This window comes from Osmia bicornis, chromosome 7 (assembly GCF_907164935.1).
Source record: "Osmia bicornis bicornis chromosome 7, iOsmBic2.1, whole genome shotgun sequence".
NCBI lineage: Eukaryota > Metazoa > Arthropoda > Insecta > Hymenoptera > Megachilidae > Osmia > Osmia bicornis.
The window spans coordinates 11,658,304-11,679,124 of record NC_060222.1 but is presented as its reverse complement, the minus strand read 5'-3'; the positions used below and the strand labels follow the sequence as shown (position 1 = coordinate 11,679,124).

The window sequence follows — 20,821 nt, the reverse complement described above, 5'->3', positions numbered from 1 at the left end:
CACGCTGAGGGAGGAGCTCCTCCCTCAGTTGTAGCACCTGCTGTTCTTACTGCTGTTGCTGCAGCAACTGCATCTCACGCTGGTGCTGCTCATTCTGCTGCTGCAGCAACAGCTGCACATCACGCACCAGTTTTTGATCTAAAAGGGAAATAAAAATAAATGGAAATGTATGTAATCAGAACATCTTTGTTGTTCAATATAAGGGCAAATATTTATAATAATAATATTTTAATAAAAAAAAATACATATCTAATAATTTCATATTTGCATTACAGAAAGAGGAGTCGCGGCTGGTGGGTCGCGGCGTCTGAGGGGCTACCGAGGCGGAAGGGGCAGGGGGGGTAAGGGAATAGTGAGAAGGGGAAGGGGGGGTAGGGGTAATATTGTACATTTTAGTTTTTATTAATGTTTTTTGTATATAAAATAAAAATAAAATTAAAGTCAGTTACAAGAAAAAATGGTATTCGTTGTACTTCCCTTTTATTATTAATAATTAACCACCTGTATTTGATCCTTACTTAACCATTAAGAACGAAATATCACCTTACGGCATCCTACAAATATTGTTCGTTTCTCTAATTCCACTAAAAAGTGTGAAATAAAATAATTTTTAACAAAAAAAAACATCCGACTTCGAAATGCACTAAAAAGTATAAATTAATTTCCATTTCATTTATATCTGTATTCCACAGCTATTAATACAATCTACTTAATCATTAAATAGGATACTAAATATATTTCAAAGTTTTCGGAGGCGGCGCAAAATTAAAAACTTTTCCTCTACTAGGAAGATCCTAGTTCAGGTGTCGGCAACCAGTGACAAATGACCCATTTGATAATTTCAAGTAAACAATATTCAATGGGAATCAATATACCCATTACGAATTAATTATACTGCAGTTCACGAGTGACCGCACTTAACTCGCGCAGCTAGTGACCTACTGAGGTCTAGGGAGATTTTTAATAGTGCGTGTGATTCCCCTTTACAGCTTGCTTCTTACTTTGCGTTCACATCATTTTTTTCCGGAAAATAATAGTTTCATTGCATCGTGAAACTTTACAATATCATCACCGGTTTTCAGTTATCGTACGTCATATAGTATATTTCTGCCCACCATTTATATGATCGCAAAGTATAATAAGATGCAAGCTGGAGAGGGGAATAACACACGTCATTAAAAATCTCTCTAGACCTAGTGAGCGGCGCGAGTTAAGTATGGTCTCTTGTAAACTGCAGTATAGTGCATGTCCATCAGGAGTGCTGACAATTTCTCATACAATCGTTACAATTACAAATGTTTTCAACCGGACCTATAATTTTTCTCTTACGACTTATTAATTACCAAGTTTGCCATACCACAATCAAATCGTTATTGGCAGCACCGTTTGTTGGGGTATTTTTAATTTTGCGGCGCCTCCGAAAACTTTGACATATATTTAGTATCCTATTTAATGATTAAGTAGATATTATTAATAGCTATGGAATATTGGTATAAATGAAATAGAAATTATTTTATACTTTTTAGTGCATTTCGAAGTCGGATGTTTTTTTTGTTAAAAATTATTTTATATCCGACTTCGAAAAGGAGGAGGATACTCAATTCGATGAGTATATTTTTTTTTTCTGGCTTTGTTCACCGATTACGCCGAGACGGATGGACCAATCGGAACGAAACCTTTTGCATCTGGTAGAGTATGTCCCCCGATTGGTCCCGTTAAAGAAACATTTTGCATTTTTCCATTCCTGACGATTTTTATTGCAAAAAACGTACTATTTGGTATACGTTCGGCGTACGTTTGCCGATTACTCCGAGAGGTATGAACCAATCGGAACGAAACTTTTTGCGTCTTGTAGAGTACAACTCTCCATTGGTCCCGTACAAAAATTATTTTGCATTTTTTCATTTGTTTGAGAATCCCCTCAGCCATGATGGCGCTCACGGTCGATCGATTTATCGATCATCTAGGTCAATGCGTGCGCAGGGGTCTTCTCGACAGTTCGCGCGCATCGATGCCATTATCAATCATCGATTCACCAGCAAAACACGTGCTCGCCCTTTTCATACGATCAAGAGTGCTCAAGTACAAATCACCAAGCAAAGTTCAAATCACCAGTTCAACAAACTGCTCAGAATCCTCAGCAATCGTGCAAGCGACAGGATTCATAGGCATTGTTCACTTACAAGATAAATTCATTGTACACGCAAGCCGCCAATCACGTGCCGATCAAGAACACGTTCACGGGCACCATCAAATAGCGGGCCGAATTCATAGAATTAACGGGGCTTACTGTTCACGACTACTGATAACGAAACAGTTGTTGAATTCGACGAATCACGGTAAAAGATCACTCTGTAATGTTGTGTTCAAAGATTCAATTCAAAGAAGGGTTCAGTTTTGTATCATCAAGTTCATATTGTACTTCGCTCACTATTCAATCATTGTTCAAGCTACAACGCATCGATTCGTTGGATCACTGTTCGCTTTTATTAGTTGGCATGAATAAATCAATTTGTAAAAACCCATCCAGCAAGTGTCAATTATTTCCGGCGCAATCCTTCCAGGATCTACATCAATCCCGAACATCACTCCAAACGAATTTTTTTTCTAAATGTATGTTCGCCGATTACGCCGAGACGGATGGACCAATCGGAATGAAACCTTTTGCATCTTGTAGAGTATATATTCTAATTGGTCCTGCAAAAAAATTGTTGTATTTTTTCATTCCTAACGACTTCTGTCGCAAGAAACGTAATACCTCATTTATATCTTCCGGCGTGTATGCTACAGGGAATGTACCGATTGCGATGAAACCGTTTACATTTAGTAGGGGGTATATCCGCGATGATTCCACTTGCAAAAATTTATAGAATTTGTTAATAACTACATGTTACTACTTCATGTTGCTCTGCAAGGAATGTATCGTTCGCAATGAAACCCTCCATATTTAGTAGGATATACAGTGTGTCACGCGACTACCTCGACAGCCGAAGAAGGATGATTGCTAACGTGATTCTAAACAACTTTTTCCTTTGCCAAAATGTTGGTTAACGTTTAGTTTTCGAGTTAATAACAAAAAACACTGACCAATCTGAGCGCGTATAGCGCACAGTCCCAGGGACTTCAGCATAACAGGTTAATTTAGGAACGAATGCGATAGTTTCATTTAAATTGTTTTCAAATATTTCGTCATTAACGTAGCCTCCAATTCAAATGTTTATTAATTAATCCATTTCATTCATTTTTATTTGTTGCTTAGAATGCTTAGAATTTCATTTTTCACATTATGATAGGCGACAGGAGATTAGGTTCCGTATTCATTTTAAACGACTAAAACTGTTCTACCAGTTCAGTTTTTTTATTGTGCTATGCCAACGGGGTGCCGAGCCGTTCGTTGGCGACCTACGTCAGGCCCGGTTTTCGTAGCAGAGATTGCAGTCCCTGAGCCCGCGCGCTGTACGCGCTCGGATTGATCGGTGTTTTTTGTTAATAATTCGAAAACGAACCAACATTTTGGCAAAGGAAAAAGTTGTTTAGAATCACCTTAGCAATCATCCCTCTTCGGCTGTCGAGGTAGTGGCGTGACAGCCTGTATATCCGCGATGATCCCACTCGCAAAGATATATGAAATTTGTTGTTTATTAACCATTTTAATTCGGTCAATTTTTTTTCGGTTTATGGTTATTAGCTAAGCAACAGAAAGCCAAAATCACCTTACACTATCCGACAAATATTACTGGTTCCACTAAAAGGTGTGAAATATAACAAATCCGACTTCATAATGCACTAAAAAGTGTAAACTAATTTCTATTTCATTTATACCAATATTCCATAGCTATTAATAATATCTACTTAATCGTTAAATATGATACCAAATGCATTTCAAAGTTAAAAATTAAAAACTTTTCCTCCACTAGGAAGACCTAACTCAGGTCATGGGGGTGGGGTGTCATAGGGGAAAGGGGTGGGGGCTGTCGGGGTTATCAAGGTTGTAACGGGGTCGGTCGGTTCGGTGCGCACGGCGTTGCGCACCGCGGTCGATTTCCCCGTGCCAGGGTTCGCAAGGGAACAGGTCGGTAAATAACGAGGCAGATATATGTTAGAACTTCTACTGGTGACTACGTATGCTACATCTTGGCCGCTATCCTCGCCGGGCTGGTCGGGCGGTACTCTCCGGCCTCGGGTACTACAATCAGAATAGTGGCTGGTGGTTAGACGCGTGGAGCCGTTTTCCTTAAAACTAGAGTACAGAACTTATGTGCTACGGTCGGAAGCCGGTCCGTCACAGGAGTCACGCGGAACTTATATTTAACGCTCTTACAAACTACGGACGTACGCTGGTGTACGCGGAGCGCGGGCGCAAACAATCCAGCGAAAGCGACGAGGCACTGTCGAGTGCCGAGAAAGTCGGGAAAGGAAAGACCCGATTGGGCCGACGGTATTTTATTCAATCGCGCTGCGGTGGAGTTGTTGCCCGTTTGCCTCACGCGGCTCGTCTTCTCGTACGCCAAGGTAGAACCGAGCAGCGAACGAGACGACGACCAATCCTAGCCAGCCTGGGTAGCGCCGCGAAGCTAGACGGAATCGGCTGCCAAAGGCAGAATACGGTGCCGTGTAGACTAGCGTTCGGAATCCCCGCGGAAGCACCAGCAGAGATTATGAACGCGCACTAGCTTGGTCACCCCGGGTCAACCACGGGACTGACGAGGCTAGGCGCCTACGGCCGCTGGACCTACAGGAGCTGCCAGGTCGTAGCGTAGTGCAATGCTACGGCCCGTTGGCCAGAGATCTCTTCGCCAGGAAACCCATGGCGTCGAGAGCTCTGGTGCTCCGGTCCGGACCTCCTAGGAGGTCCCCTCGGGGCCGAAGCCCCGAGGCAACTCCTCGATCAACGCATCGATCGGTCCTACTTATAGTCTAATCGCACGGGAGTGGGGATGTCGCTGTGGTGGGGCCCGCGATGCGCGACGCCGATCCGCGGCTGTCGTCGCACGGTCATGGGGTGGGGGGTTGACATAGTGTGGGGTGGGGTAAGGGTGTCAAATTTCAGTTCAAGGTCATAGGGTGGGGCCTAACGGGAGGGTATCATATTTCTGCTGACGGTGTCAAATTACTGGTGACTTAGCGAAAAAAATAAATGATGACGTCAGTGATTCAAAACCCGCATAGAATCACTACTTTGGTTAAGGCTTGGTTTTAGAGTTATTAACAAAAAACACCGACCAATCCGAGCGCAGACAGCGCGCGGTCCCAGTGTTGCGTGAGCGCGCGTATAAAGGGCCTCCTCGTCACGCGGGGCCCGTCCGGGCGGTGCTCCCGCCACGCGTTCTTTTTTGCGAACTAAATTCTTGGTGGGAGAGATGCGTACCGCGGAGCCATATTGCGTTTTGCACAAGGGAACGTTAACATCCTGCTGCGCCTTTTGAGTATTTCTATTGTGTTTAAAGGTAATTTTGCAAGCTAAAACCGGTAACCTCGAAGTCTTACGTCACCTCTCGCATCTGAGAGCCGTGTCCGACCACAAGAAACCTCTCTCCTTGAGAGTTACGGGAGAAAACGGATGTCGGGCGCGTACCTCGACCACGCCACGTGTCGCCGCAAGTCTTGCGTGTTTGCCGACCTCGCCGTTGAATCGTGCGCGGGCTGTAATCAGCACACCTAACCCTCTTCGGTCGCCTCTGCTGAGAAGTGTGAACCGGTGGAATTGTGAACATTGTTTTTGTGAATGTTTCGAGGAGGGCGAGGAATTCCGGGAAGATTCGTTTAACAAAAAAACTCCGTGAAACACTGTTCGAGGTTTTCAACTAAATGGTCAGTTTATTATAAAATAGTCTTGAGGTAACACAACAAAGGAGGACGTCCGTTACACCTTGCGAGCGTGTCGCACGGAAAATATCACAATGGTTGTTCTCCGGCACGTCACTCGAGGTTAACCAAAAAAATGCGCGTACAAACTCGTGAAGTTCCGCAGAGGTGACCGATGAGGTTATGAGGCGTGAACATCACCCGTGCACGTTCCAAACGCGAGGTCGTCGAAGACGCAGGGCTCGCGTCGACACGTGGCGCGGTTGAGAAAATCGGAAGACCGATTTTCTCCCGAAACTCCCGCTGGTAACGGTTTACGAGGTCACCCACGATTCGCTGAGGTACGACGAGATAAGAGGTGTCGAGGTAGCCGGTTTTTAATCCTTCAAACACTTGGAAAACTCAGAATATTCGAATACTAAGCGCAGTGCGATGTATACGTCGCCATTTACAAAACACGAATGGCTACGCGGTACGCGTCGTTCGCACGAGGAATTTTAGTTCCCGAAAGAGAACGAGGGGTGGCAGCACCTCTCGGACGGGCCCCGCGTGACGATGCGACCCCTTATACGCGCGTTCACGCAACATTACCCGCCCGCCTTCGACGACCCCGTTGTCGAATCATGAGGAGAGGAGACCTTGACGTCGTGGGTTGGTAGTACCGCCAGCTTCGTAATGGGCCGCAGTAGAGTGGAGGACGCCGTCTTGAGGGTAACCACCCTAGTGAGTCCGTCCTTCCCTGGGTGTAGCTGGAGAATCCTGGCGAGGGGCCACTTCGATGGCGGTAACCTCTCATCCGTGAGGAGTACCAGCGAGCCCACCTTCAGCTCATGCGAGGGATAATGCCACTTAGAGATGGTCTGATAATCGTGGAGACACTCAGCCGCCCAGCGCGTCCAAAAATGCTGCACCTTCTGCTGGATAAGCTGCCAGCGAGATAACCGGGAGGAGGCTAGAGAGGCGAGAGAGGGTTCAGGAACAGAGGTGAGAGCGTCTCCAATGAGGAAGTGTCCAGGTGTCAGAGCGGAGGGGTCCTCAGGATCCTCAGTGAGGGGACAGAGGGGTCGAGAGTTGAGGATAGCCTCTACCTGAGTTAGTAGAGTGGTGAGCTCTTCGAAAGTGAGGATCGTGTCTCCGATGGTCCGCCTGAGGTGATGCTTGACTGAGCGGACTGCGGCTTCCCATTTTCCTCCGAAATGAGGGGCGGCTGGAGGGTTGAACACCCATTTGGTCCCTTCGTTGGTCAGTCGTCCGGCCAGTTCGTGGAGCTCCTTCAAGGCGGAGGAGAACAGGCGGCGTAGTTCTGCGTCGGCGCCTTGAAAATTGGTGCCGCAATCACTGAATAGGGTCTGGCAGATGCCGCGACGGCTGATGAATCTCCGATAGGCCGCGAGGAACCCATCTGAGGAGTAATCCGAGACCAGCTCGAGGTGGACGGCCGAGGTGGCAAAACAGACGAAGAGGGCAATCCATCCCTTGGAGGTTTTTGCTCCTCTCCCCTTCCATGTGCGGAGAATCACCGGTCCAGCGTAGTCCACCCCGGTAGTGAGGAAGGCCCTGGCCGGTGTGACCCGTGAGGGAGGTAACTAGCCCATTAGTTGAGCTGCTCGAAGGCCCCGGAAACGTGCGCATCTCACGCACCTGAGGATGTGCGTCCTCACCGGGGCACGGCCGCCTAAAATCCAGTAGGATCGCCTGAGGTGAGCCAATGTAACTTGCGTACCGCCATGAAGGGTACGCAGGTGAGCGTCCTTGATGAGGAGGCCCGCCAAGATTGATTCCCGGGGAAGGATCGCCGGATGTCGAGCGTCAGAGTCCAGAGGTGCGTGCTGAAGTCGGCCGCCAACTCGGAGGATGCCATCATGGTCGGCAAAGGCGGTCAGTCGAGAGAGGGGATGAGCTCGAGGGAGGGTTCCGCCATTGAGGAGAGTCCGTAGCTCAGAGGAGAAGTGAAAGCCTTGAGTGGCTCGCGTGAGGGAAAACTGTGCACGTGCGAGGTCCTTCGGAGAGAGGGGATTGTTCAGTGAGCGCCGGAAGCGCGCGGCTGCCCTGTGGCACGTTGCAACAACCCTGAGGAGTCGAGGGAGGGAGGAGCACCGTTCAAGAAGCCGCAGGAGGAACGGATGTTGTTCCACGGTGGCAACGTGGAGTACCTTTGGTCTTTCTTCCATGACTGCGTCTGGATGAGGAATTGGCTGTCCCGTCGGCCACTCATGAGGAGGTGCCTGTAACCAGTCCGGTCCCGTCCACCACAGAGCATGAGTCTTCAACTGGGTTGGTGTTAGACCTCGGGATGCGCAGTCCGCCGGGTTGTCTCGCCCGGAGATGAATTTCCAGCGAGCGCCGCGCAAGGCGTCTTGAATTGCACCGACTCTATTCCGCACAAACTCCTTCCATCTCGAGGGATGATGGCTGATCCAAGTCAGCGCGACCGCCGAGTCCATCCAGAGGTGCACCGGTGCCGAGGAAAGCTCGAGGGTATCCCGGACATACTTCGCAAGCTTCGCGAGGAGGAGAGCGGCCGTCAATTCTAACCGAGGGATGGTAAGCCTCTTGAGGGGTGCCACCTTGGTTTTGGCGCAGACTAGCGACAGGGTTGTCGGCGATGTAGAGGACGAAATCCGCAGATATACAACCGCGGCTAACGCCAGTTGTGAGGCGTCCGAGAAACCGTGTAGCTCAACTCGAGCTTCCGGGGTGAGGTTGACCCAACGAGGAATGTGGAGGTCCGAGAGGTCGTGTAGTTCGGTTCGGAAGGTAGTCCAGCGGAGAGCCGTGGAGGGAGGGAGTGGTTCATCCCATCCCAGCTGTTCAAGCCACAGCTCCTGGAGAAGAATCTTAGCCCGTATTGTGAGGGGGGCGAGGAATCCGAGTGGGTCGAACAGGCGTGCGATTTCAGAGAGGATGGTTCGCTTCGTCACTGCATCTCGAAGGGTCCGGGCAGCGGAGAACCAGAAGTGATCCGCTAGGGGCTGCCAGGATAAGCCTAAAATCTTGGTGGAGAGGTCGGAGCTTGAGGTGTCGCCGTCTCCGGAGATGACCTTGAGGAGCTCAGGACAGTTGCTGGTCCATTTTTGAAGAGGAAACCCGCCTGCCATACAGAGCTGAGTCAGCTGAACCGCAACTGCCTCGGCTTCCTTGGCTGTGTCGCCTCCTCCGAGAATGTCATCCACATAGCGGCCCTTGAGAAGTGGAGGCACAGCTAGGGGGTACCGGTGACCTTCATCGTGCACGAGTTGCAGCAGCGCCCTTGACGCCAAGAATGGAGCTGATCGCGTACCGTAGGTGAGCGTGGTCAATTGGTAGCTAACCGTCTTCCCTTGAGGGTCCGACCAGAGGATACGTTGAAGGTCCCAATCGGCTGGATGTACAGCGACTTGCCGAAACATCTTTACGATGTCCGTGGTGAACACATACCGGAACCGTCTAAACCGCAAGAGGACGTCCGAAATATCTAATTGCAGTTTCGCACCTGCATGCATGAGGTCGTTGAGAGAAGTCCCGGATGAGGTGGCACTGGAGCCGTTGAATACGACCCTCAGTTTCGGCTGCGAACCCTCAGAGGTTAAAACCCCGTGATGTGGGAGGTAAAAGATCGTGGAGGTGCCCAAGGAGGGCACCGGGAGGCGATCCGGTAACGAGGGGTCCGAGAATTACCCATCCGAAGATGGTAGCGAGGGCGATCGGTGCGGTCTGGTCAACCTTGACCATTTCCGGCAGGAGGAGCTGGCCGAACACATCGGCTCCCAAAATGATGTCGATGGGGCCGGGAACGAGGAAGTCCGGATCAGAAAGTTGCAGTCCTGAAAGATGAGGTAACCGAGCTGAGGAAGCCTGTACGGACGGAAGCGTGGCGGTGACCCGAGGCAGAACATGAGTAGCAACTGGTAGCGAATTGTCCGAATGTAGCGGCCGAAGGTTGATTGATACCACTCCTCGTGTCCGGCCGGAGCTCCTTCCTCCGATGCCCAAAAGGGGCAACTGCGGTGGTCTCTTACGTAATTGAAGAAGAGCAACTAACCTTTCCGAGATGAATGAAAGCTCCGAACCGGAGTCCAGGAGCATCCTAACCGGATGCGTCCGGCCATGAGGTGCGACGAGGAGAGCCCTGGCGGTGGCGAGGAGTACCGTTGATTGGAGGAGTGCCGATGGCGGTTGTTCGTCCTGGAGGAGTCATTCAGAGTGCGGTGGGGAGGCCTCATCCAGGTGGTGATCCGCCGAGGAGCCTGGATCTTCAACTGAGGCTTCCTTCACTGAGGTGTCCACGGCAGCTTGGTTGACGGCAGCGTGGTGGGCCGTGGCCCGAGGGACAGCCGGAACAGGGGTACCTGAGGGAATCCCTGGCCACCCACTGTCCTTTGGGCGGTCTTCCATAGGGTGAGCCGGGACGTAGATAAGGGTGTGGTGCTTGTTGCCACACGTGCGGCACCGTCGTTCGCTGCGGCAGTTCAGAGCACCGTGCCGACCGAGACAGTTGTAACAGAGGCGATATTGAACGGCAACCTTGCGGCGTTCCATCACCGGGAGGCCGAGGAATTCCGGGCAGTCTGAGATGTAATGCCGCTTCCCACACATATCACACAATCCATCCTTGTAGTTGGGAGGGAGCTCGGAGGTGTGAAGAGCCCTGACGGCTGGAGCGGTAGTTGGACGTGAGGGAGCACGAGGAATTTTAGTTCCCGAAAGAGAACGAGGGGTGGCAGCACCTCTCGGACGGGCCCCGCGTGACGATGCGACCCCTTATACGCGCGTTCACGCAACAGTGAATATCTAGAGTGACAAGCCGACCTCAATTTTTGTATTTCTCTGGCAACCGCGCGAACCTCGCACCGGTGTAACGGCTCTCCTCACTCTCTGTGATACCTCCACCTGCACATTCTGTTTTTAATAAACCGACTATCTGTTTGGACTAATCGAGCATTTCTTTGGTGTATTTTTTTGGTGTGCGGACCTCCCCCCGGCATTCCTCGCTCTCCTCGAAACAGATATTGTTATTAAATGTATAGAACATTATATCTAATTTAGATATAGCCATAATGATATTGTTATTACACGTATATTACATATCTAGTGTAGATATAGTAATAATGATATTGTACTTAAATGCATCTTAGATTATATCTAATGTAGATACTGTAATAATGACAGTGTTATTAAATGTTTATTACATATCAAATGTAGATATAGTAATAATGATATTGTTATTAATTGTGCAATACATATCTAATGTACATATAGAAACAATGATATTGTTATTAAATGTATAGTACATTATATCTAATGTAGATATAGCCATAATGATATTGCTTTTAAACGTATATTAGGTATCTAATGTAGAAATACCAATAATGATTTTGTTATTAAATGCAGACTACATTATATCTAATTTACATATAGCCATAATGATATTGTTATTAAATGTATATTACATATCTAATGTAGATACTGTAATAATGAAATTGTTATTAAATGTATATTGCATATCTAATGTAGATATAGTAATAATGATACTGTTATTAAATGTATATTACATACCTAATGTAGATGTAGTAATAACGATATAGTTATTAAATGCATCTTAGAGTACATCTAATGTAAATATAGTAATAACGATATTGTCATTAAATGCATCATAGAATATATCTAATGTAGATAGAGCCACAATAGTATTGTTATTAAATGCAAACTACATTATATCTAATGTTGATATAGCCATAATGATATGTTTTTAAACTTATATTACATATCTAATGTAGACATAGTAATAATGATATTGATATTAAATGTGTAATACATATCTCATGTAGATATAGTAATAATGATACCGTTATTAAATGTATATTACATATCTAATGTAGATATAGTAATAATGATATTGTTATTAAATGTGTAATACATATCTCATGTTGATGTAGTAATAATGATACCGTTATTAAATGTATATTGCACATCTAATATAGATATAGTAATAATGATATTGTTATTAAATATATACTGCATATCTAATGTAGATATAGTAATAATGATATTGTTATTAAACGTATATTACATACCTAATGTAGATATAGTAATGATGATATTGTTATTAAATGTGCAATACATATCTAATGTAGATATAGTAATAATGACACTGTTATCAAATGTATATTACGTATCTAATGTAGATATAGTAGTGATGATATTGTTTTTAAATGTGCAATACATATCTGTTAGGTGAGCGTTGCGAACGAGGCCTATGGGAGCGAAAAAGCGAGAGTGCCGCGCGCACGTATGTGAGTGAGTGGGGAGAGCAATGAGACAGAGAGAGTCAACGAGATTCAGGCCTCGTGTACGGAGAGACGAAAAACGAGTGCATTAATAAAGCTACAGAAACAAAAAGACTTTGGTCCTCCCACGAAATTCTAATACTGGCGACGAGGATGGGATATCAGTGCAAAAATTAGTTTCCTTGAGTCTAACGAGTTACAAACGATAAGTTCGCACGTGTTTTGCTGTTACAACGGTTACAAATTGCAAATACGACATATACAATGCCGACGAATAGTCCAAGTACGAGTGAAGTGATTCCTGGAGCATTCAAAATCGAATTCTACGATCCAACCAGATATAAATGGTCTACGTGGCTCCAAAGATTAGAAGGAGCCTTTACGGTTTTTCAAATACAAGACGACCAAAGGAAGCTAACGTACCTACTACAATACATTGGGATGGAAAGTTACGCAAAATTGGTGTGTTTGATGAACAACACCAACCCTTATGAATCTACGTACCCACAGGTATGCATTAAACTGAAAGCTTTTTTCGATCCAGAGCCGTTAGAGACGGCTGAGGCTTTCACCTTCCAAAGTTACAAACAAAAGGAAGGGGAATCTATTGCGGATTACGCCGCACAATTGCAAAAATTAAGCGTAAATTGCGGGTTTGGGAATTTCTCACAAAATGCATTACGTAATCAGTTCGTTTTCGGCTTACGCGATTCGAACGTTCAAATGAGGTTGCTAGAAACACAACGGTTGACCTTCGAGAAAGCAGTAAACATAGCGCAAACAATGGAGTTAGCTGGGCTCAGCACCACCCGAATTCGCGATTTACCGACAGCCCAAATTGAACAGGTACGTACGTCAACAAACCGAACGAAACATGCTAACGATACAAATACTCAAAGGTCGAATCGACCTAACGCACCACGCAGGAGCGTACAACAAAAAGGGAAGGGCCCACCGCAGGAAAACACACGGAACTTACCTGTCAAATGTTTTCGCTGCGGAAGGGAACACCTCGCTACAGCATGTACTTTGGATCGCAATATCACATGCAACGGTTGCAGCAAGCGAGGACACCTACAGAAAGTCTGCTTTGGCGCTCCAAAACAGACGAATACAGTAGAGACAATATTGATTCTGCACAACGTTCATACAGTCTTGGGACGAGAGAAATTGACAGCCAAATTACAAGTGGACGGAAGAAGAATCACATTCGAGGTGGACAGCGGCGCTGCGGTCTCCTTGATAAGTGCGAGCCAAGAGAAAAGACTTTTTCCTAAGTATAGGTTGTACAATACAGATCTAAAATTGAGGTCGTTTTGCAAAAACGATATTAAGGTAAAAGGGTTCATTAAGGTAAATGTCAGTTATAATAATATCTCAGGTAAATTAAACTTGTATATTGTCGATACGGAATGCACTCCGCTATTAGGTCGCGAGTGGATGCACAAATTATTAGATACTAATACATTGCAATCGCTTACGTTCAAGGGCCCAGAAGAACACCAAATACATACGATTGTTCCAAACGAACAATCGGTCTCGGGGTTGCTGGACAAATACGAGTCAATTACAAAACAGGTCGAAGAACCTATTAAGGGGTTCTACGCAAAACTCAATTTGAGAACCGGTGCCAAACCGGTCTTTCTAAAACATCGCAAATTACCTTTTAAATTACAGGAGGCTGTGGAAAACGAAATTGGAAAATTAGTTAAAAGAGAAGTTCTAATTCCAGTCCCTTCTTCGGAGTGGGCTACACCCATTGTACCGGTTATTTAAAAAAATGGAGAAGTCCGTATTTGCGGAGATTACAGCGTCACACTAAATAAAAATATTGTAATAGATCAGCATCCACTCCCGACATTCGATGAGCTGGTGTCAAGTATGTCAGGTATGAAATATTTTTCAAAAATCGACTTAAGGAATGCATATTTGCAGCTACAAGTGGTGCCGGAGGTCCAGCACTTACTTACGATTTCGACTCATTGCGGACTATACAAAGTGATGCGCTTAATGTACGGCATTGCGTTTGCCCCAGCGATTTGGCAACGTACGATCGAGACTATCTTGCAGGGAATCGAGAATCTGTCGGTATTCTTGGATGATATCAAAATTGCAAGTACGACTAAGGAAAAACACGTGAGTAAACTTGAGGAAGTTTTTAAAAGATTGCATGATGCAAACGTGAAAATCAATCTAGAAAAATGTGAATTTTTCAAATCTCACATACAGTACTGCGGTTACATTATTGATGCGAACGGAATACATAAAGATCCCGCCAAGATAGACGCGATCGCAAGAATACCGAAACCAAGAAACGTTTCAGAAGTACGGGCTTTCGTAGGTTTTGTTAATTATTACGGACACTTCATAAAAAACTTGAGTACGATTCTGTATCCGCTAAATAACTTACTGAAGAAAACTGTACAATTCCGTTGGACAAAGGACTGTGATCAGGCGTTTACACGAGCAATTCAAGAGTTTAGAGACAATAAAATCTTAGCGCACTATGATTCAACATTACCTCTCGTGCTGGCAACAGATGCAAGCCAGTACGGGGTGGGAGCAGTATTGTCACATAAACTACCGGACGGCACAGAAAAAATTATTCAGTGTGCCTCGCAAACATTTAGTGACACGCAGCGTGAATATGCCCAAATAGATAAGGAGGCATACGCGATAATTTACGGAATTAAAAAATTTCACCAGTATTTATACGGCACGAAATTCACCTTGGTGACTGATCACCGTCCTTTAACTCAAATCTTGGCACCCAGCAAGAGCTTACCGACGTTTACGACACTGCGTATGCAGCACTACGCGCTGTTTTTAAGAGCTTATAATTACGAAATACAGTACAGGAGATCTGAAGATCATGCGAATGCGGATGGACTATCCAGGTTGCCATTACATGAAAAATCCTGCGAATACGACGTTATAGATATGCTACACATAGATACGGTACATACATTGCCAGTTACAACTAAAGAAATTGCTGCAAGTACACAAAAAGATGCTACTCTATGCGAATTACGAGACATGGTTAAATCAGGTACGTCGAATAAGAAATTCGAAAATATAAATATTCAAGAATTTTCAATACATGATAACATTCTACTACGCAATGATAGAGTAGTTATTCCTCAGCAACTACGAGCTAGAGTATTAAAAGAATTGCACTCCGGGCATTTTGGCGCGGCTAAAATGAAAAGTTTAGCAAGGAAATTAATGTGGTGGCAACATATGGATAGGGATATCGAGAACTGTGCGAAATCATGTACAGTATGCAGTATGCATAAGAACAACCCGCCAAAAATCTCAACTCACATTTGGGAAGAACCTGCGGAACCATTCGAAAGGGTACATGCGGATTTCGCAGGTCCCTTCCTAGGGAAAAATTTTCTAATCCTAGTGGACGCATTTTTGAAATATCCAATTGTTAAGATCATAGATAATCTAACCACATGCAGCACGATTAAGGTATGTCGAGAAATATTTCGCGAATTCGGTTTTCCTAAGGTACTGGTTACAGACAACGGCAGAACTTTTATTGCAAACGAATTTGAACAGTTTTTAAAAGAAATAGGATGCACACATAAATTAACTGCACCTTATCATCCAGCCACAAATGGCCAAGCAGAAAGAATGGTTCAAACAGTGAAGAATGGATTAAAGAAACTACGTGCAGAAAGTAACGACACGCACTCTAATTTACAAAAATTATTACTACAGTACAGAACTTTCGAACATGCGCACACAGGGAAGTCCCCGGCGGAACTCATGTTCGGTCGAAAAATAAACTGAACACTAGACTTAGTTCATCCGAAATACTTTGCATATAATGAGCGTATCCGACTAGACGAATGTTCAAGAGAATTTCGGCCAGGTGAGAGAGTGAGTGCGAGAAATTATATAGGTAGTACGAAATGGCTATTTGGTAGAATTGTAAGTCGTTTAGGGTTATTACATTATAGTATAGAGTTAGATAATAAGAAAACCATTAAGCGCCATGTGAACCAAATGCGGAAAATTGCCGACACGGCCCCAACACTAGAGACGGGGAGTTTTACACAATACCGCCCTCCACCTCCAAATATAGATGACGTACAGGAACCTACGGTACACAACGAAGTTCCGACGATAGTAGAAGAGCGGGTACAAGCTCAAGCTCCAGAAGTCGTGACAAACACTCCGTCAGGAAACACTCGACGCGTGTTGCCCTCCCGCGACAGAAGACCACCAACACGATTGGGCCTACATTACAACCATTAAACATTGCGTGTTGGAGTAGGATGAGTTCGAATTGTTTACAAGGGGGAGTGTTAGGTGAGCGTTGCGAACGAGGCCTAAGGGAGCGAAAAAGCGAGAGTGCCGCGCGCACGTATGTGAGTGAGTGGGGAGAGCAATGAGACAGAGAGAGTCGACGAGATTCAGGCCTCGTGTACGGAGAGACGAAAAACGAGTGCATTAATAAAGCTACAGAAACAAAAAGACTTTGGTCCTCCCACGAAATTCTAATAATATCTAATGTAGATATCTTAATAATGATACTGTTTGGAATCGGAATTATCGGCCGATAATTGCTTTCAACCAATAGTTCTAAAATTACCGCTATGTAAGGCGCTCTCTCTTCTGCCGTCCCCATCACCGCTCTCTCTCTCTCCACACTGGATTTCTTACTAAGAGCTACGTGCTCGTCACTTATTAAAAAGAAATAGAAGAGTAAAGATCGCGAAACTATCAAAGCAAAGAGAGAGACATACGGGTGCCGACACTGAAGAACGAGTTGCTAAATTAATCTGGAAACTAAACGTCTAAAACCTAAACTGACTTTATTTTGTGACTCTGTGAACAAACTGAGCATTACAATCAAAAACCTGGAAGCTTCAGTCACCCCGATAGCTATTAAAAATCTCAACTTCGAACATTGGTCCTTCGAGCCGGATTTATCCGCCTAAAAATCGAGGTGAGTGAAGCCTTTACAACAATCTAATTACAACAATTAATTACAATCGGTTTAAACTAATTGGATTAACGGCTAAAATTAACGGTTTTCCTTGACCGGAAACACCTGGCATAAACTTGTCGTTCACCTGTGTATATTTTTTGCCCTGAAACAATGGAGAATTTCGTTACAAAGCAGCTCGATTTGTTCAAACGTATTTCATCAACGGTGGAAAGTATGATAAAGCTGGGTGCAGCTAAAATAACCAAAGGAGTAGTTAAATCTCGCTTGGAGCTCTTGGAAAGAAACTGGAATACATTTTCCAAGACGCACGATTAATTCCTTGACGCGTTCGCAGCAACCGAAAAGGACAGTCCGTATTTCAAAAAGGGCTACACGGGCACTGGCGAAGAGGCGTACGTTCAACAAAAGGCAATATTACTGGACCTACTGGAGGAAAAGCTAGCCGAAAACTCTGCAGGTTAGACCGAATCATCTCAGGGAACTTTAACTAAAATCACGTTGCCTAGCTTTTCCGGTAACTACAATAGCTCGTCGAACTTTCGCGATCTATTTCAATCTTTAATTATTGATAATGCCTCTCTCTCTCTCTCGTCGAAAAGCTACATGATTTAAAAACAAGCTTATCCGGTGAGCCAGCACTCTTACTTCAAAATATACCGGTTACCGGTGATAACTTTCAACGGGTTTGGAACTCAATTACGCAACGCTATCAAAACTTACGAGTCCTGATTCACTCTCAACTGGCATCTTTAACGGTCAGCCGATGAAAAGAGAATCGTCGCGAGATCTGAAGGAACTTCTTAATGGCACAACGGACGCAGTCCAAGCCCTGGAGGCCTTGAAGCGACCAGTCCAACACTGGGATGACTAGCTCGTCTTCATAACCGTCGATAAACTGGATTCCAAAACAAGAATGGGATGGGAAACAGCCATTGGATCAACATCAAATCCTCCAACGTTTGCACAATTAACGACGTTTTTCACCTCAAGACTGCGAGCCCTGGAAACTGTTGAAGGAGCATCCAGTTCATCAGCATCGACTACGAACATAATCGAAGCTCCGAAGCAAGGGAAGCGGACGTCCGTCAACTCCACGCTTCGTGTCAAGGCGCACGCGACGCACACCGCTGGAGAAGGAGCTCGAAAATGCCTTATTTGCCAAAAGGACTACTTTATTCTCTTTTGCCCGACCTTCAAAGGGATGAATCCGCGGGATAGAAAGCAACTGGTAACAGAAAAGCGACTGTGTTATAATTGCTTGGCACCACACTCTTCACAAGCTTGTAAATCAACTAAAGGGTGCCAAGTTTGCGTTGGTAAGCATCATACCTCCCTTCATTCTACTTTTGAACAATCTTCTGCTGCTCGCTCTTCTCTTTCCAAACAGGTGCCAGACTCGAGTCGCGAGACGATCGACGATCTGCAACAGGAGCCATCCGCTTCAGTTTCTAAAAAGGTTACACATTGCACAATGACTTCCTGCTCCGTAACCTCCGCTGTATCGGTCATACTTGCTACCGCGGACCTAATGCTAGAGTCCGACCAGGGAAGGAGAGCGGTAGTGAGAGCTTTGATCGAACCTTGCTCAGAGGTTTCTTTGATGGAGGAGAGCGTGGCTCAGATTCTAAATCTAAAGCGGGTACCTGAGAAAATTCCGATTATTGGCGCCGGAAAGACGCAAACTTACACGAATGGTAGGGTCTCTCTTCGTATATTTTCTCGTTTGGACCAAACTATATCGTATCGCCTCACGGCATACGTTCTTCCTAAACTATCGTCCTACCAAGCGGCGAAATCTTCGTGTCCTTCCGTTCTAGCTCATTTGGAGGGACTAGAACTGGCCGACCCTAACTTTCTATCTTCGAAACATATTAATCTGATTTTAGGAGCGGATATCTACGCTCAGATAATAAGAGCGGGTCTAAAACCACCTAACGCTCCTGTCGCTCAAGCCACTTCACTTGGGTGGATTTTAACTGGGCCGTTAAGGCAAACTCACAACTTAAATAACAATACTAATCTACCTATCTCGTTGCAGTGTTCCATGCGAGAATCAGATCTGGTTGAAACGCTTACTCGCTTTTGGAAAATCGAGGAAATTCCCGCAAAATCTAATCCGTTAACCGAGGAGGAAAAAATGTGTGAGGATCACTTTGTAAAAACGCATAGGCGAGACAAATGTGAAAGGTATGTCGTTTGTTTACCTTTTAAATTTTCGCCTTCGGAATTAGGCGAAAGCAAGGGAATAGCAAGCGCTCTTCTCTCAAAACTTGAAAAACGCTTTCAACGCGACGTCGATCTTCAAAAGGCCTATGGCGATTTCTTGTCCGAATACGAAGACCTCGGTCACATGGAGCGCGTCTCTGAACCGATAAAAAATCAACAATTAGGTTATTATCTGCCGCATCACGGCGTGCTACGTGAATCGAGTTCAACTACAAAACTGAGAGTAGTCTTTAACGCATCATTTAAAACTTCAACTTCTTTAAACGACCCGGTTCACACAGGTCCTAACCTTCTTCCCGAAATCTATTCTATACTATTGAAATGGCGCAAGCACGCCATAGCGTTCTCTGCAGACGTTGAAAAAATGTACCGTCAAATTCGGGTTGATGAGAAAGACTGTGATTACCAAAGAATCGTTTGGAGAAGCAACGCAAATCAACCTGTAACAAGCTACCGTCTTTTAACTGTAACTTGCGGGACAGCGTGCGCTCCATATCTCGCGATTCGCACGCTAAAACAACTGAGCAGGGACGAAGACGAGGCATATCCATTGGCAGCTCAATACCTCCGAAATGACGTTTACGTTGATGACGTAATTTCGGGGTCAGATAATCTGGAAGAGGCCAGTCAGCTCCAGCAACAATTAATCGAGTTGTTGAGGGCGGGCGGCTTCAAACTGGGGAAATGAACATCGAACAATTCAGAACTCTTAAGCAAGCTGCCAGCGGATTACGTCACCTCCTCTTCTGACCGGTCATGTAACTTCGATAGTGTCTCATCACTTCTGGGTTTAAAATGGAACACTGCTTCAGATTGTTTTTTGTTTTCCACTCGGCCACGGTCAGATACTCAATTTGTTACTAAACGAATGGTATTTAGCGAGATAGCGGGTCTCTACGACCCCTTGGGTCTTTTAGCTCCGGTGGTCACTCTGGCCAAAATCTTTATGCAATCGTTATGGCTTTTGAACTTAAACTGGGATGATCCGCTTTCGGATCAACTACAAACATTCTGGATAAATTTCCATGCGGGACTGAACGCTCTCTCCTCTCTTAGAATACCTCGCTGGATTTCGGTAACGCAAATAGGAAATATTTATGAACTTTACGGGTTTGCCGACGCTTCTGAGAAGGCTTACGCAGCCGTTATCTATATACGAGTAATTCCGGGAAGCCCTGAATCCGACCTACGTGTCAATCTAATCGTGGCAAAAACGCGAGTCGCTCCCCTAAAGCAAGTTTCGCTGCCACGACTTGAGTTGTGCGCAGCTACACTACTGGTTCGCTTAGTAAAAACTGTAAAAACTACTTTGGACTTACCCAAATGCTCGCTTCATCTTCGGTCGGATTCTTCCATTGTTCTTAGCTGGCTGCAACAGCATCCTTCTAAATGGAAGACCTTCGTCGCCTGCAATAACTTGGCGGCACATACGTTCCGCCGAGAACCCGGCAGACGTTGCGTCTCGCGGAATATCTGGGGAAAAAATAGCTTCATGTAAACTCTGGTGGGAAGGACCCCCTTTTCTTACTCCACGAGATCACAATCTGGATAAATACCT

At 45.4% G+C, this 20,821-nt stretch overlaps 1 protein-coding gene across 1 annotated transcript; it reads left to right on the top strand.

Annotated features, from left to right (window-relative positions):
- The first annotated feature begins 17,950 nt into the window (after positions 1-17,950).
- LOC114881354 lies at positions 17,951-19,951 on the top strand. The gene has a single exon (XM_029198116.2). The coding sequence runs from the start codon at positions 17,951-17,953 to the stop codon at positions 19,949-19,951; it is 2,001 nt and encodes a 666-aa protein (XP_029053949.2).
- The last annotated feature ends 870 nt before the right edge of the window (positions 19,952-20,821 follow it).

Bases quoted from the DNA above. Each gene is read 5' to 3' on its own strand.
- LOC114881354 (XM_029198116.2), top strand. From the start codon at position 17,951: ATGGGATGGGAAACAGCCATTGGATCAACATCAAATCCTCCAACGTTT.